Below are 18,109 nucleotides of genomic sequence, written 5' to 3' on the forward strand. Positions count from 1 at the left end.
GATGCACAATTCTGTTAAAATACTTGAAATTGACAAATTTCACTCTCTTTGGACAGAGAGACAATAGAATGACACACACTTTTCTTTCATTTTCACTCACTTTCTAAATCCTTTAAGAGAAGGAAATAAATAATATGTGAATTGATCAACTTAATAAAAGGTTACCCATTTCATTATTTTAATAATAAAGTCATAATTTACATTACAAATATAACCAGTGTATCACAATTCTGAATTAGTTTTATGTTTTTTATAATATAAATAAGCCAAAATAGTGAAACCTGTCCATTCCCTGGTTTAAACTAATGGGGAAATTGTTATATATTATATATTATACATATATATGTACCTAATACATATGTTACATATCATGCCATGTATATACATATAATATGTTATAAACTTGGAAATATATGTGTATACACATGATATATAACATACATATTATGTCTGCTATGTATATATATACAGTGTATGTGAATTGTAGAAATAAAGTACATTTCATGTTTCATGGAAACATATATTATGACACAATTTTTTCACAGAGGTGAGATGAATGATATTTCCAAGAAGTTGGGGAATCTGCAGGTAACATTTCAGTTGAGCTTTTAGGAATAAGTAGTTTACAAGCTAAACATGGACTCCAGAGTGAAAAAATTTGTGCATGAAAGTTGATGGCATGTCGAAGAAGAGCAAAGCAGATAGAACATAAGGTCTTGGATTCATGCAAAAGATGTTTGGGAAGAGTGAAAAACTGTGCCTGGAGTATGTTAGCTTCTTACAGAATTCTGTGGCTTTTACTATTCCTTATGTTATTGTTTAAAAACAACCCAGAACATAGAACAAATAATCTATGAGCTAAAAATAGCCCACTAACTTTATACCCGCAAGTCATATATTTTCTGAAACAAGAACATTTCTCATTACCAGTGTTCTCAAGGCCCCTTTCACATCTTTGTTTCTCAGAGTATAAATAATGGGGTTTAAGACTGGGGTGACTATGGTGTAGAAAAGAGAGACAAATTTTCCCTGATTTTTTGAGCTACTTTTGGCTGGTTGAAGGTACATAAAAATGATGGTTCCATAGAAAATAATGACCACAATCAGATGGGAAGAACAAGTCCCAAAGGCCTTCTGGCGCCCTGCTGCTGATTTTATCCTCAGCACAGCTTTTGTTATAAAGCCATAGGAGATTAAGATGAGTGACACAGGAACAATTAGAAAAATCACACTAGCCACAAAGAGTTCTACTTCATTGAAAGTTGTGTCCACACAGGCCAGTTTAATGAGCACAGGAACCTCACAGAAAATGTGGTCCAGTTTGCGATGACCACAAAGGGGTAGCTGCACAGTAAGGGAGCACTGAATTAAGGAGGTGATGAGTCCACTGAGCCACGCTACACCAGCCAGGGATGCACAGAGCTGAGGATGCATTATAGTTGTGTATTTCAGAGGCTGGCACACAGCAGCATATCGGTCATAAGCCATGACTGCCAGGAGAATACACTCAGAGGAGCCCAGCCCCATGGCCACATAGAGCTGGGCCACACATCCACTGTAGCTCATGTTTTTTTCTTTGTTATTCATGGTAACCAGCAACTGTGGGGCAACACTGGTGGTAAAGCAGATATCCACACAAGAAAGATTGCTGAGGAAAAAATACATTGGAGTGTGGAGTTTGGGGGCTAAACAAGACACCAAAATGATGAGAGTGTTCCCCAGGATGTTCAAGATGTAGAAAAGCAAAATTATGACAAAAAGGATCCTTTCTAGTTGGGGCTCATCTGCAAATCCCAGGAGAAGAAATCCCTTTTCAGAACTGTTGCTGCTTTCTTCCATTGTCCTGCAGACTTCAATTTATAAAATGATTAATATTGTGGAGAAAAAAGATGATAAGATGAACAATGGTAAACTGTGGTGTTTCTAATATGATTATCTTCCTTTTATAACATTCAGCCATATTGTAAAGACTGATAGCACTTTTCTCAATGTGTATTATTTAACACATTGAGAATGCCTCCCCCTTCTCTTTTCTTGAGCACATTTCACTCTTTCAAATGGGAAGAGCACTAATCCAACCACCATCACAATACCTTCTCTTGTTTACATCCATAATCCAAGAGGGTATTATGTTCCCCTCACTTTTCTTGGACAGACATCTTTATATACTTAGTGATGCTTATTTGTAAGACTCTATTCTATCAATTTTGGTTTGATCCTCCAAAAAGATTCTGCCATCATGTATTTTTAAATTATACAATGGCAGACAGATATGGAGGAAGCATTAAGAAAATTAACACTTAGGTGTTTTTGGAGAGAATATAAATTAGATATAAGTACTGATGGTACACCTTAAGCATGGAAAGGATTTTGAAATGATATATATGTATATAAAAAGGAACTGCTGAAAAGATGATCTTTTCAGAAAGAGCACATGACAGTCAAATTACCATCAACCTGATGGCCCATTCATTGTTTTAAAGACTGGAATTATCTTCACACAGTTTAAGCTGCTGATATTTTTAAATATTTTTTATTTTATTTATTTGACAGAGATAGAGACAGCCAGCGAGAGAGGGAACACAAGCAGGGGGAGTGGGAGAGAAAGAAGCAGGCTCATAGCAGAAGAGCCCGATGCGGGGCTTGATCCCGTAATGCCGGGATCACGCCCTGAGCCGAAGGCAGACGCTCAACCGCTGTGCCACCCAGGCGCCCCAGAAGCTGCTGATATTTTTAACTAAATGATCAGACAGCAATCTTACATACACACATTATTCCATGGCTTCTTTTCATTTTTCACCACTTCCATGTCTTCACTTATCTCCTTTCCTTTATGATTTAAAATATGTATTGATTAGTGTAGTTTACCTTTCAAATACTTAGGGATGAGTTAGAGAAGTGGTTACCTTGGCTGTCTCCTTTGTAGGTACTTTCAGTTAAAAACCAAAACCAAAACCAAACCAAAACAAAAAACCTTTCACATCTTTTCCATTTAAAAAACAAATATTGGGTGAGGGAAGATGGCAGCAGAGTAGGAGGACTCTGAGCTTGTCCCAGGAACACAACTAGACAACTGTTAGATCATCCTAAATACTCCAGAAATTGACCTGAAGACTGACAGAAAAAATTCCACAATTAAATGGAGAGAAAAGGTCATACTGAAGAAGGTAGGAAGTGCAGAGATTTGGTTTTGGGGAGAAACTGATCATGGGTTCTGTGGAGGGAAAGGAGTTGTGGTCATAGAGAAGCGAGAAGGAGAGGGAGAGAGAGAAAGAAAGAGAGAGAGAGAGAGAGAGAAGACAGACAGGGGAATGCAGAAGAATATTTCCCCAAAGCAATTTGCTTGGAAAATGAGAGGGGTTGATTTTCAAGAGCTCTTGCAACCGGCAAGACTTAAAGACTGGAATTTTACAGGTCAGCAAGTTTGGCTGGGATTGAGCCCAGAGGGCACTATGTTGTTTCCGGAGAGAAGACAGGCAAACACCCTGGGGCAGACCACATGGAAAACAGTGATCTGAAGAATGCTTGGGGCATATGGGGGTGGGAGGATTGTTTGCTCTTTTCCCAGAGTGTTTAGGAAGATGCTTCTCCAGGAACAATGGAGCTGGCTGGCACCATTTCCTTCTCCCAACCTGCAGCATAAACACAGAGCCACCTGTGGGAAGCAGTGCAGTGCTCCTGGATGCCTAAATGTCTTACACCAAACCCCACATCCCTGTGCTCTGGCAGGATTGCCCTTCTCAGTCAAGTTTGCCTCAGTCCCAGTAGAGTGGGCCCCTCCCCTAGAAGACCAGCACAAACCAATGTCCATACCATGTCTCTTGACCAGAGAGTTCTGCAGGACCTCAGTCCTGGTGGAAGTGGTGACACATCTCATTTCACAAGCAGACCAGAGCACACATACTAAAAACTCCTCAAATTAAGGCCAGGAATGAAACACTGCCCACAATGACTGGTTTGAAGGCTACAGCAGGCACAGCACAATGGCATTGTACACACAGCACACACCAGAGACAATCACTAAAGCACCAGACCCTGGACTCTACATGAAATCTTCTTCATAAAGCCATCATTCTCAGGAACAGGAGATATAACTGGCTTTTCTAACACAGAGAAGAAGGCATAGACTTAAATAAAATGCCAAGATGGAGGAATTTATCCCAAGTGAAAGAACAAGGCCACATCCAGAGATCTAAGTGAAACAGATATAAGTTAACATGCTTGACAGAGAATTTAAAGCAACAATCATTAGGATATTCTCTGGGCGTGAGAAAAGAATAGAAGACATTAAGGAGACCCTTACCATAGAGATAAAAGAGTTAAAAGAGAATCAATCAGAGATGAAAAATGCAAAACATGACATTAGAAACAGGCCTCATGTAATGAACAGCAGGCTGGAAAAAGCAGAGAAAGGAATTAGCGATATAGAAGATAAAATGGAGGGGCGCCTGGGTGGCACAGTGGTTGAGTGTCTGCCTTCGGCTCAGGGCGTGATCCTGGCGTTATGGGATCGAGCCCCACATCAGGCTCCTCCGTTATGAGCTTGCTTCGTCCTCTCCCACTCCCCCTGCTTGTGTTCCCTCTCTTGCTGGCTATCTCTATCTCTGTCAAATAAATAAATAAAATCTTTAAAAAAAAGAAGATAAAATGGAGGGGAGGAGTTTAGATGGTGGAGGAGTAGGGGTCCCCATTTTCAGCTGGTCCCCTGAGTGGAGCTGGATAGGTACCAGACCATCCTGAAAACCCACGGAATCAGCCTGAGATGTAGGAAAATACGTCTGGATCTCTACAAATGAGCATCTCCAGTGCTGAGTATTGAGGTATGAAGCGGGGACCTGTGAATCTGCACACAGATATGGGAAGATAGATGGAAGGGGAAGGGAGCCGCCATGCTCGGGCACCAGGAAGCTGTAGCCACCTGAACTGGGGAGTGGGCCAGACTCTCGGACTGCCAACCAAGAGAGAGCAGACTGAGACTGTGAGCCTGGAAATGCGCCTGCAACCACACTGAAAACCGGCACTCCGGAGCACCCCCAAACCATACAGAAACAGAGAGCTTGGGAGCGTGCACGGGGGTGTCTGGCCGCTGGCGGAGTTAGAAACACAAAGGACAGAGACCTGCCAGCCCTGGAAGTGAGGGCTGGGACTCCAGGTATAGGGTGCGCAATCTGGCATGCTGCAGGGTTTTTTGCAGCACCAACAGAAACAGAGTAAAAGAGGCCAGGAGAGCTCAGTGGAGAGTGGACTGCAATCTCTCAGCTCTGAGACAGAGGTTAGGATTTGGCCACTGCTGCTCTGACTCTCAGAAGAGCCACAGAAAACCACCAGGGAAAGCCTCCAGAGAACAAAAGTCCGGAAATACAAGCTCACATTGTGCCAATTCCCATCCCCCCTCTCAGGGGACAGGGAGACTTTACCCAAATTGGTCGCCTGAGTATCAGCGCAGCAGACCTTTCCCCCAGAAGGCAGGCTAAAAAATCAAGAAGCCCACATCACTAAGGTCCCTATAAAACAGGTGCACACTACCTGGGTCCTGGTCAATAATTTGGGCTCTGGACAACCCTACAACCTCTCCTCATCAGAATGACAGGAGAACCCCCACCCCCAGCAAAGAAAAGATAATAAGTCTGTGGCCTCTGCCACAAAACTGATGGATATGGATATAACCAAATTATCAGAAATGGAGTTCAGAGTAACAATGGTCAAGATGATGTGTAGCATTGAAAAAATTATTAACAAAAATGTTAACAAGAATATAGAATCCCTAAGGGCTGAAATGAGAGCGAATCTGGCAGATATTAAAAATGCTATGAATCAAACACAGTCAAAACTGGATGCTCTGACAGCCAGGGTAAATGAGACTGAAGAACGAATTAGTGAATTGGAGGATGGGTTGGTAGAAGAAAAAGCTGAAACAGAAACTTGGCTCAAAAAAATTCAATCTCAAGAATGTAGGTTATGAGAGATTACTGACTCAATGAAATGTTCCAATGTCAGAATCATCGGCATCCCTGAGGGGATGGAGAGAGAGGTCTAGAAGAGATATTTGAAAAAATTGTAGCTTAAAACTTCCTTAATCTAGCAAAGGAAACAAGCATTCGTGTCCAAGAGGCAGAGAGGACCCCTCCCAAATTCAACCATGACAAACATACGCCACATCACGTCATAGTGCATTTCGCAATTATTAGATCCAAGGATACAGTATTGAAAGCAGCCAGGGCACAGAAATTTCTCATGTACAAGGGCAAAAATATTAGGATTATGTCAGACCTGTCTACACAGACCTGGGATGAGAGAAAGGCTTGGGGGGACATTTTTAAAGCTCTTTCAGATAAAAACATACAGGCAAGGGTCCTTTATCCAGCAAGGCTGTCATTCAGAATTGATGGAGAGATAAGGACCTTCCAGAATCGCCAGTCACTGACCAATTTTGTAACCATGAAACCAGCACTACAGGAGATATTAAGGGGGGTTCTATAAAAGTAAAAAGGCCCCAAGTGTGATACCGAACATAAATTTACAATATATAGAAACAAAGACGTTACAGGCAACATGACATCATTAAAATCATATTTCTCAATAATCACTATTAATATAAATGGCCAAAATGCTCCTATAAAACACCACAGGGTTGCAGATTGGATAAAAAGACATGACCCATCCATTTGCTGTCTACAAGAGACTCATTTTGAACCTAAGGATACATTCAGACTGAAAATAAAGGGATGGAATACCATCTTTCATGCCAATGGACCTCAAAAGAAATTTGGGATAGCAATTCTCATATCAGACAGATTGGATTTTAAAGTAAAGACTGTAGTTAGAGATACAGAAGGACAATATTTTATTCTTAAAGAATATTTCCAACAAGTGGATATGACATTTATAAATATCTATGCCCCCAACAGGGGATCAGCATGATACACAAGCCAACACTTAACCAGAATAAAGAGACATATAGATAAAAATACGTTAATAGTAGAGGACCTCAACACTCCACTATCAGCAATAGATAGATCACCTAAGCAGAAAATCAACAAAGAAACAAGAGCTTTGAATGCCATACTATGCCAGATGGACCTCATAGATATATATAGAACACTACATCCCAGAACAAAAGAACACTCATTCTTTTCGAATGCACATGGAATGTTCTACAGGATAAACCATATGCTGGGTCACAAAAAAAGGCTCAACTGATACCAAAAGACTGAAATTTTTCCCTGCATATTCTCAGACCACAATGCTTTGAAGTTGGAACTCAATCACAAGGAAAAATTTGGAAGAAACTCAAACACATGGAAACTAAGAACCATCCTGCTCAAGAATGATTCAATACACCAGGAAATCAAAAATCAATTTAAACAATTTATGGAGTCCAACAAGAATGAAAACACAATGGTTTAAAACCTATGGGACACTGCAAAGGCAGTCTTAAGGGGGAAATACATAGCCATCCAAGCCTCACTCAAAAGAATAGAAAAATCTAAAATGCAGTTTTTATATTCTAACCTCAAGAAGCTGGAACAGCAACAGAAGAATAGGCCTAATCCATGTACAAGAAAGCAGTTGATCAAGATTAGAACAGAGATCAATGAATTAGAAACCAGGAGCACAGTGGAGCAGATCAACAGAACTAGAAGCTGGTTCTTTGAAAGAATAAATAAGATCGATAAGTCACTGCCAAGGCTTACTCAAAAGACTAGAGAAAGGACACAAATTAATAAAATTATGAATGAAAAGGGAGAGGTCACAACCAACACCAATGAAATAGGAAGGATCATTAGAAACTTGGATCAACAGCTTTATGCCAATAAATTAAACAACCTTGAAGAAATGGATGCCTTTGTGGAAACCTATAAACTACCAAGACTGAAACAGGAAGAAACTGATTATTTAAACAGACCGATTAATTATGAAAAGTTTGAAGCAGTGATCAAAAACCTCCCCCAAAACAAGTCTCCAGGCCCGGATAGTTTTCCCGGGGAATTCTACCAAACATTCAAAGAAGAAATAATACCTATTCTCCTGAAGCTTTATCGAAAAATAGGAACAGAAGGAAAACTACCAACCTCATTCGATGAGGCCAGTGTTACCTTTATCCCCAAACCAGGCAAAGACCCCATCAAAAAGGAGAATTACAGACCGATATCCCTGATGATTATGGATGGCAAAATTCTCAACAAGATCCTAGCTAATAGGATCCAACAGTACATAAAAAGGATTATCCATCATGACCAGTGGGATTAATCCCTGGGATGCAAGGGTGGTTCAACATTCGCAAATCTATCAGTGTGATACATCATATCAACAAGAAAAGCGTCAAGAATCATATGCCCCTCTCAATAGATGCAGAAAAAGCATTTGACAAAATACAGCATCCTTTCCTGATTAAAACACTTCAGAGTGTCGGGATAGAGGGCACATTCACCAATTTTATAAAAGCCATCTATGAAAAGCCTACAGCAAATATCATTCTCAATGGGGATAGGTGGAAGCCTTTCCCTTAAGATCAGGAACATGACAAGGATGACCACTCTCGCCATTATTCAACATATACTAGAAGTCCTTGCAACAGCAATCAGACAACAAAACGGAATAAAAGTATCCAAATCAGCAAAGAAGAAGTCAAACTGTCTCTCTTCACAGATGACATGATACTCTATATGGAAAACCCAAAAGAATCCACCCCAAAACTACTAGAAGTTATAGAGCAATTCAGTAATGTGGCGGGATACCAAATCAATGCTCAGAAATCAGTTGCATTTCTATACACGGACAATGAGACTGAAGAAAGAGAAATTAGGGAATCCATCCAATTTACAATAGCACCAAAAATCATACGTTATCTCGGAATTAACTTAACGAGAGATGTAAAGGATCTATATTGTAGGAACTACAAATCACTCTTGAAAGACATTGAAGAAAACACAAAAAGATGGAAAAATATTCCATGCTCAATGATCAGAAGAATTAACATAGTTAAAATGTCTATGCTACCCAGAGCAATCTACATGTTCAAAGCCATCCTGATCAAAATACCAATGACAGTTTTCAAAGAGCTGGAACAAACATCCCTTAGATTTGTGTGGACCTAGAAAAGGCCCAGAATGGCCAAGGAATTGTTGAAAAGGAAAAACAAAGCTGGGGGCATTCTGTTTCCGGATTTCAAGCTATACTATAAAGCTGTGATCACAAAGACAGCGCGGTATCAGCACAAAAACAGATATATAGACCAATGGAACAGAATAGAGAACCCAGAAATGGTCCCTCGGCTCTTTGGGCAACTAATCTTTGATAAAACAGGAAAAAACATCCAGTGGAAAAAAGACAGTCTCTTCAATAAATGGTGCTAGGAAAATGTACAGCTACATGCAAAAGAATGAAACTTGACCACTCTCTCACACCATACACAAAGAAAAACTCCAAATGGATGAGAGACCTCAATGTCAGAAAGGAGTCCATCAAAATCCTAGAGGATTTTGACATTGGTCACAGCAACTTTTTTCATGACATATCTCCAAAGGCAAGAGAAACCAAAGAAAAAAATGAACTTGTGGGACTTCATCAAAATAAAAAGCTTCTTTCTGCACAACCAAGGAAACAGTCAAAAAAAACTAAGAGGCAGCCCACGAAATGGGAGAAGATATTTGCAAATGACACTACAGATAAAAGACTGGTATCCAAGATCTACAAAGAACTTCTCAAACTCAATACACAAGAAGCAAATAAACAAATAAAAAAATGGGTAGAAGATATGAACAGACACTTTTCCAATGAAGACATACAAATGGCTAGCAGACACATGAAAAAATGTTCAAAATCATTAGCCATCAGGGAAATTCAAATCAAAACCACCTTGAGATATCACCTTATGCCAGTTAGAATGGCAAAAATTGACAAGGCAGGAAACAACAAATGTTGGAGAGGATGTGGAGAAAGGGGATCCCTCCGACATTGTTGGTCGGAATGCAAATTAGTACAGCCACTCTGGAAAACACTGTGGAGGTCTCTTAAAAAGTTAAAATTTGATCTACCCTATGATCCAGCGATTGCACTACTGGGTATTTACCCCAAAGATACAGACGCAGTGAAGAGAAGGGCTATATGCACCCCAATGTTCATAGCAGCATTGTCCACAATAGCTAAATCATGGAAGGGGACGAGATGCCCTTCAACAGATGCCTGGATTAAGAAGATGTGTTCCATATATACAATGGAATATTACTCAGCCATCAGAAAGAACGATTACCCAAGATTTGCAGCAACATGGAAGAGACTGGAGGAGATTATCTCAAGTGAAATAAGTCAAGCAGAGAAAGACAATTATCATATGGTTTCACTCATTTATGGAACATTAGAAATAGGAAGATCGGTAGGAGAAGGAAGGGAAGAATGAAAGGGGCTGTAAACAGAAGGGGGAATGAACCATGAGAGACTGTGGACTTTGGGAAACAAACTGAGGGCTTCAGAGGGGAGGGGATTGGGGATTGGGATAAGCCAGTGATGGGTATTAAGGAGGGCACATATTGAATGGTACGCTGAGTGTTATATGGAAATAATGAATAATGGAACACTACATCAAAATCTAAGGATATACTGTATGGTGACTAACATATCATAATAAAAAATTATTTTTAAAAAAGCAGAAATTTCCTTTGTTTTCCAAAACTGCATACATTTTCATCACATTGCAAATGTTGCTTAACAATTATTCTTACTAACATCTGTTACACGTAATTTAAGTTGGTTAGTATTTATTATCAGAATTGATAACATTGCAAAAAAAATTATTACTTTGATTTATTTAGTTTTAATTTCCCCAAATAGAATTAGTTGCCAAAATGTATGAAAATTAATATAGCTTGCCAATCTTATGTATGTAGTACAATAAATGCTTCTTCCTGATGTGTTTGAAAGCTACTCATGTCAACTTATTATGAACAAATTATATTTTATTGTTTTTAGCCCTAATGTAATTTTTGAAAATAATTGCTTTAATATTTACTTTCAAGTTGAAGTTGTTTGTTATTTGCATTTATTAAATTTTGCTTTATATATTTGTATATTTTGTTCATTTTTAATTGGTATATTTGAATATATATTAAAGTTATTTTTGCAGGAAAACAACTGACCTCCTGTTTTTATGCAAATATTTTAAGATGTAATCAAATATCTTTACCAGTATTCAGACTACTGTCAAAGTGATATTGCCAAATGTTACTCCATATCTATAATTGTGTGCATATAGAAAATTACATCATAGGGGCGCCTGGGTGGCACAGCGGTTAAGCGCCTGCCTTCGGCTCAGGGCGTGATCCCGGCGTTCTGGGATCGAGCCCCACATCAGGCTCCTCTGCTATGAGCCTGCTTCTTTCTCTCCCACTCCCCCTGCTTGTGTTCCCTCTCTCGCTAGCTGTCTCTATCTCTGTCAAATAAATAAATAAAATCTTTAAAAAAAAAAAAAGAAAATTACATCATAAGCCAAGTGAAAATAAATGAGAAAATTTAGTTATAATGAAGACATACTCATACTTAGCTTAACCTGTTCTATGGATATTAGGGGCAAAACATTTGATGCATGCCATTGTTAAGAGCAAAACGATAGGCTTTCATGCAAAAGAGGAGAGAGTGGAGCTCAAAATGAAACCTACACCAGCTCTGGTGCTCTCAACAAAAAAGAAGAAATGTTTATTTGTGTATATCTTTGTTAATCAAGATGAAATGGTAAAATGTTAAACCTATATAAGTCCTCTTACTCAAATTATAATTGATTCCTTGTGATTTGTAATACTGCTGAAATTATATATATGTTATCTTTATATATCCATAAATATATAATATATAATTTATAATATATGTAAATCATATACTTATGAATATATGAACATCTAATATTATGCATTATACTTAACATAAATTATTTATTATATATTTGTGAATATATGAATATACAAGTTATGTATTGCATATTTATGGATATATAAATATAACACACATAATTTATATATTATATATTTATTGTAAATTATATATTTTGAGTATGTATTATATAATTTTATATATAAAATAATAAATATACATGTATATACATAATATATATAAAGTGTTCATAGGTTACTGCCTTATTACAACAATATAGAAATTTATCTGAGTTCAGAAGCTGTGTAACATAACTTTCTTTCCTAAGCTAAGGCACAAATGGTACAAGATCCCTCTGTGATCAAGGAGCCATTGAAAAAAACAGTTTTTATTTGAGATAGAATAATTAGAGGAAAGAGGGAAAAAATCTTTCATCCTACAGGCATTTTGTTCATGGGCTATGATATTAGTTATGTTTTGTTAATAAAAGAATAGCAGAAAAGAGAATTCACAGGGAAAATGAGGGATATACATGCTAACTAATCATGTACTCAGAAAATTTTTTCTTTAAATTATGCATATATACGTGTGTGTGTGTGTGTGTGTGTTTGTCAATGTTTCCTCATCACATGCACCAGTTCTCTCTCCAAGGCACCATCATCTACTATTTGGAGCTCTGCAGAAGTCCCCTAACTTAAAATCATTTGCACCCCCCCTTTTTTCAAGTATTACTATATACTGTCTAACTGAACATATTAAAAAAAAGGTTTTCTTTTTAATTTTTAAAAAATATTTTATTTATTTATTTATTTGGCAGAGGGAGAGGGTGTGCACAAACAGAGGGAGCAGCAAGCAGAGGGAGAGGGAGTTGCAGGTTTCCTGCTGAACAGGGAGCCTGACATGGGGCCCCAGGACCCTGAGGTCATGACCTGAGCTGAAGGCAGACTCAACCTATTGAGCCACCCTGGCACCCCTTAATCTCAATCAGCTCCTTCTTCACAGAGGCAAACAGTAAAACTTTTCTAATATAAGTAAGGAAGTTATGGGTGCTGGTACACACCTTTAGTTAATTTTAGAATCTTATTATTTCTATGTTTAATTTCTAAATATATACCAAACATCCAGGACACGGAGTAACAAAAGAAAGTACAAATGGCATCTTTATTATAATCAGGAGACAAAACCCCCACCAAATGCAAATGACATGTAATAGAGAAAAAAAGGTAATGAGACGGTTCAGAATTTGTGCTGAAAACCAACAATGGGAACCGTGGTCCTGAAAAGAAGAGCAACATTCAAGGTCACTAATAGAAGCAATACATAAAATATATCAGAAAATATTTTTTCTTTATAAGAGGGTTTTTTAAAAATTATTATTAGTGTGAATACCTGTACACAAGTCTAACAGACAAAAGGCAAAGAGCAATCAGAAGATACCCCAAGAGAAAGGCTTGGACAGAGCCTGGGGAGGAAGTGGTGGAGCTAATAAGAGGCAGTATTGTCTAAACCGAGGGGATCACCATACCAGTCATGGCCAGGAACAATAAGATAATAAGAAGTGAGACATGACTTTTATTCAACATAATACTAGTGTCAAACAAGAAAAAAATTAGAGGTATCCACATTAGTAAAGAAAAAGGTAATCTGTCACTATTTGCAGATGACATATTATATATAGAAAAATCTAAAAAAATACTAGAAATAACAAATAAATTCAGTAAAGTTGCAGAATACAAAATTAATGCACAGAAAATGATAGTGGTTCTATACACTAATATCAAAGTAGCAGAAAAAGAAATTAAGAAAACAACTCCATTTATAACTGCACCAAAAATAATAGATTACCTAAAATAAACTTAACCAAGAGAATGACTGAGGGTTTCAGAGGGGAAAGGGGTGGGGGAATGGGATAGCTGGTGATGGGTAGTAAGGAGGGCACGTATTGCATGGTGCACTGGGTGTTATATGCAACTAATGAATCATCGAACTTTACATCAGAAACCAGGGATGTACTGTATGGTGACTAACATAATATAATAAAAAAATTTAAAAAAAGAGAATGAAAGACCTGTACTACGAAAACTATAAAACACTGATGAAAGAAATAAAATATGATACAAATAAATGGAAAGAAATTCCATACTCATAGATTGGAAGAATTAATATTGCTAAAATGTCCATATTGCTTAAAGCAAAGAACAGATTCAATGCAATCTCTATCAAAATAACAACAGTTTTCAGAAACTAGAAAAAATAATACTAAAATTTGTATGGAAACAAAAAAGACCATGAATAGTCAAAACAATCTTGAGGAAGAAGGATTGGGATAGGCCAGTGATGGGTATTAAGGAGGGCAAATATTGCATGGTGCACTGGGTTGTTATACGCAAATAATGAATCATGGAACACTACATCAAAAACTAAGGATATACTGTTTGGTGACTAACATAATATAATAAAAAATTATTTAAAAAAAGAAGAACAAAGCTGGAGATATCACAAGTTCACAATTCAGGATATACTACAAAGATATAGTGATCAATACAGTATGATGCTGCACAAAGAATAGACACATAGATCAATGGCACAGAATAGAGAGCCCAGAAATATACCCACAATTATATAGCTAGTAATTCTACGTCCAAAGAAGAGAAGAATATACAATCAGAAAAAGACTCTTCAATAAATGCTGCTGGGAAAACAGGAAAGCTACATGCAAAATAGTGAAACTAGACCACTTTCTAACATCATACACAGAAAATAACCTCAACATGGATTAAATATGTGAGACCTGAATAGATTAAATGTGATACCTGAAATCATAAAAATCCTAGAAGAAACAATAGGCAGTAATATCTCTGACACTGGCCATAACAACATTTTTCTAGATATGTCTCCTGACACAAGGTAAACAAAAGCAAAACTAAACTAGTGAGACTACGTCAAAATGAAAAACTTTTCCACAGCAAAGGAAACCAACAAAACAAAAAGGCGATCTACTGAATAGAAGATATTTGCAAATGGCATATCTCATAAGCGGTTAATATCCAAAATATATAAAGAATTTATACAACTCAACACCAAAAAACAACCTGATTAAAAAATGGGCAGAGAACCTCAATAGACATTTTTCCAAAGGAGACATACAGATGGCCAACAGACACATGCAAAGATGCTCCACATCACTAATCATCAGGAAATGGTAGAGAAGAACATAGGCAGCAACCTCTACGACATCGGCCACAGCAACTTTTTTTCATGACACATCTCCAAGGCAAGAGAAACAAAAGAAAAAATGAACTTGTGGGACTTCATCAAGATAAAAAGCTTCTGCACAGCCAAGGAAACAGTCAGAAAAACTAAGAGGCAGCCCACGGAATGGGAGAAGATATTTGCAAATGACACTACAGATAAAAGACTGGTATCCAAGATCTACGAAGAACTTCTCAAACTCAATACGTGAGAAACAAATAAACAAATCATAAAATGGGCAGAAGATACGAACAGACACTTTTCCAATGAAGATATACAAATGGCTAACAGACACATGAAAAAATGTTCAAAATCATTAGCCATCAGGGAAATTCAAATCAAAACCACACTGAGATACCACCTTACACCAGTTAGAGTGGCAAAAATCAACAAGGCAGGAAACAACAAATGTTGGAGAGGATGTGGAGAAAGGGGATCCCTCCTACATTGTTGGTGGGAATGCAAGTTGGTACAGCCACTCTGGAAAACAGTGTGGAGGTCCCTTAAAAACTTAAAAATTGAGCTACCCTATGATCCAACCATTGCACTACTGGGTATTTACCCCAAAGATACAGACGTAGTGAAGAGAAGGGCCATATGCACCCCAATGTTCATAGCAGCACTATCCGTAATAGCTAAATCGTGGAAGGAGCCGAGATGCCCTTCAACAGATGACTGGATTAAGAAGTTTTGGTCCATATATACAATGGAATATTACTCATCTTCAAAAAGAACGATTTCTCAACATTTGCTGCAACATGGATGGCACTGGAGGAGATAATGCTAAGCGAAATAAGTCAAGCAGAGAAAGACAATTATCACATGGTTTCACTCATTTATGGAACATAAGAAGTAGGAAGATTGGTAGGAGAAGAAAGGGATAAAAAATGGGGGGGGATAAACAGAAGGGGGAATGAACCATGAGGGACTACAGACTCTGGGAAATAAACTGAGGGCTTCAGAGGGAAGGGGGTGGGGAATGGGGTAGGCTGGTGTTGGATAGTAAGGAGGGCACATATTGCATGGTGCACTGGGTGTTAATACACAAGTAATGAATCATGGAACTTTAAAAAAATTAAATTAAATAAAAAAAAGGAAATGCAAATCAAAATCACAATGAGCTATCACCTCAAGCCAGTCAAAATGACTAGTGTTAAACAGTGAAGAAATAACAAGTGTTGGTAAAGATGTGGAGTAAAAGGAATCCTTGTACACCATTGATGGGAATGCAACTTGGTACAGCCACTATGGAAAACAGTGTGCTTATTGCAACATTATTTTCAATAGCCAAGATACAGAAGCAACCTAAGTGTCTATCAGTAGAGATATGGATAAGGATGATGTGGCATGCATTCATACACACACACGTGCATGTGCGTGCGCACACACACACACACACGCACACACACAAGGGAATACTATGAGCCAACAAAATAAGAAATCATGTCATTTGCAACAGCATGAATAGACCTCTAGGGCATTGAAGTAAGTAAAATAACTCAGGCTGAGAAAGATTAATACCATATGATTTCACTCATATATGGGTGGAATCTAAAAATAAACAATAAATTCATAAACAAACAAAAAGCAGAATCATACCTCATAATACAGAGAAGAAAAAACACAGTTAAGAGAGGACAAGGACATAAGGACTTGGCAAAGTTAGTGAAGAAGAATGGGGGGTATAGTCTTGGCAGTATGAAATGAATGTCATGAGAATAAAAGGCACAGCATAAGGAATATAGTCAATGATATTGTAATAGCATTGCAATGTGACAGGTAGTAGTTATATTTGTGGTCAGCATAGCATAAAGTACATATTTGTAGAATCATTATGTTGTATACCTGAAACTGATGTAATTTAGTGTGTAAACTACACTTTAAAAAACAAGTAAAAAGAAAGAAGTAAGACATGGAGAAAATTGTAGGAGTGCATATAACAAAGCAGTAGAGCTTGAGAAATGTGGAAAGATTCCCCCATGCCTGCAATCTCATGGAATCTAACTGGTATAACTGTAAAAACAAACTAAATCTGTAAATAATAACATATGAAAATATATTTTCTTACCAAAGATACTATAGAGAAAAGGAAAAAACAACAAAAATAATTAACAAACTTTTTAGGAGAGTAAATAAATGGATCTGAAATCCATAGCCATAAAAAAAGGTTTAAATCATAATACAATGCTGAAACTTTATTTACAACCAGAAAAAATTCTTAATAAAGTAATTTTGACAACAGGAAAACATCATGAGGCGGAAATACAAGATTCAGAGATTTGATGACTTGTCAAGAAGAGGTGATGGACAGAAAACAGAAAAACGTGAAATGGGAATTGACTTGAGTCAGGAAAAAATCTGAAGAAAATAATGGAGATTAAACTGAATGGTTGCTTCATGGTTAGTATGTGGAAGTAAAATAATGTTTAAGGTTAACAAATCAAGTAGTAAAAGGTGAAGCATATCTAAAGACAGAGTAATAAACACTAAGAAATATTAACTAGGATTGGATGATAAAAAAAGAGAAAAAATGTTTGAAAGGTATTTTATCTTGCTTATGTTAGGAAACCAGTACAAACTGTATAAAGAGAAATAAAACAAAGGGTGTGTTACTCCTTATGAAGTACAATTTATACCCTATGAGTGTGTTGTTGAAAGAAAACTGAACAAATATACAAAATTGGTTATATGGAATTATATATAGACCACATATATTATAGACTGCATAGTAAAAAAGTCTTTAAAATGAAATGATAAAAATAATACAGTAGTATAAAATGCAAGAGAATGCAATATAAATCTATTGGATATGTCAGTAAGTATCATTGGGTTTAACATACTTAGGAAAGGGAAAATATTACCATTCTGTCTGGCAATCTCTTTCACCAGATAAATTGTGGCCTATTTTTTAAAATTCATTTAGGTCTCTTCTCCATTATTTGATGATTACATAAGTCTTATTTTGTAAGTTAATGTTAAATTGTCATATACTTCT

At 37.2% G+C, this 18,109-nt stretch overlaps 1 protein-coding gene across 1 annotated transcript; it reads right to left on the reverse strand.

Annotated features, from left to right (window-relative positions):
* Nucleotides 1–891: 891 nt before the first annotated feature.
* Nucleotides 892–1,839, reverse strand: LOC123780250 (olfactory receptor 2G6). The gene has a single exon (XM_045779064.2). The coding sequence runs from the start codon at nt 1,837–1,839 to the stop codon at nt 892–894; it is 948 nt and encodes a 315-aa protein (XP_045635020.1).
* Nucleotides 1,840–18,109: the final 16,270 nt, after the last annotated feature.

Source organism: Ursus americanus, chromosome 5 (assembly GCF_024610735.1).
Source record: "Ursus americanus isolate L20-20 chromosome 5, mUrsAme1.1.p, whole genome shotgun sequence".
Lineage (NCBI taxonomy): Eukaryota > Metazoa > Chordata > Mammalia > Carnivora > Ursidae > Ursus > Ursus americanus.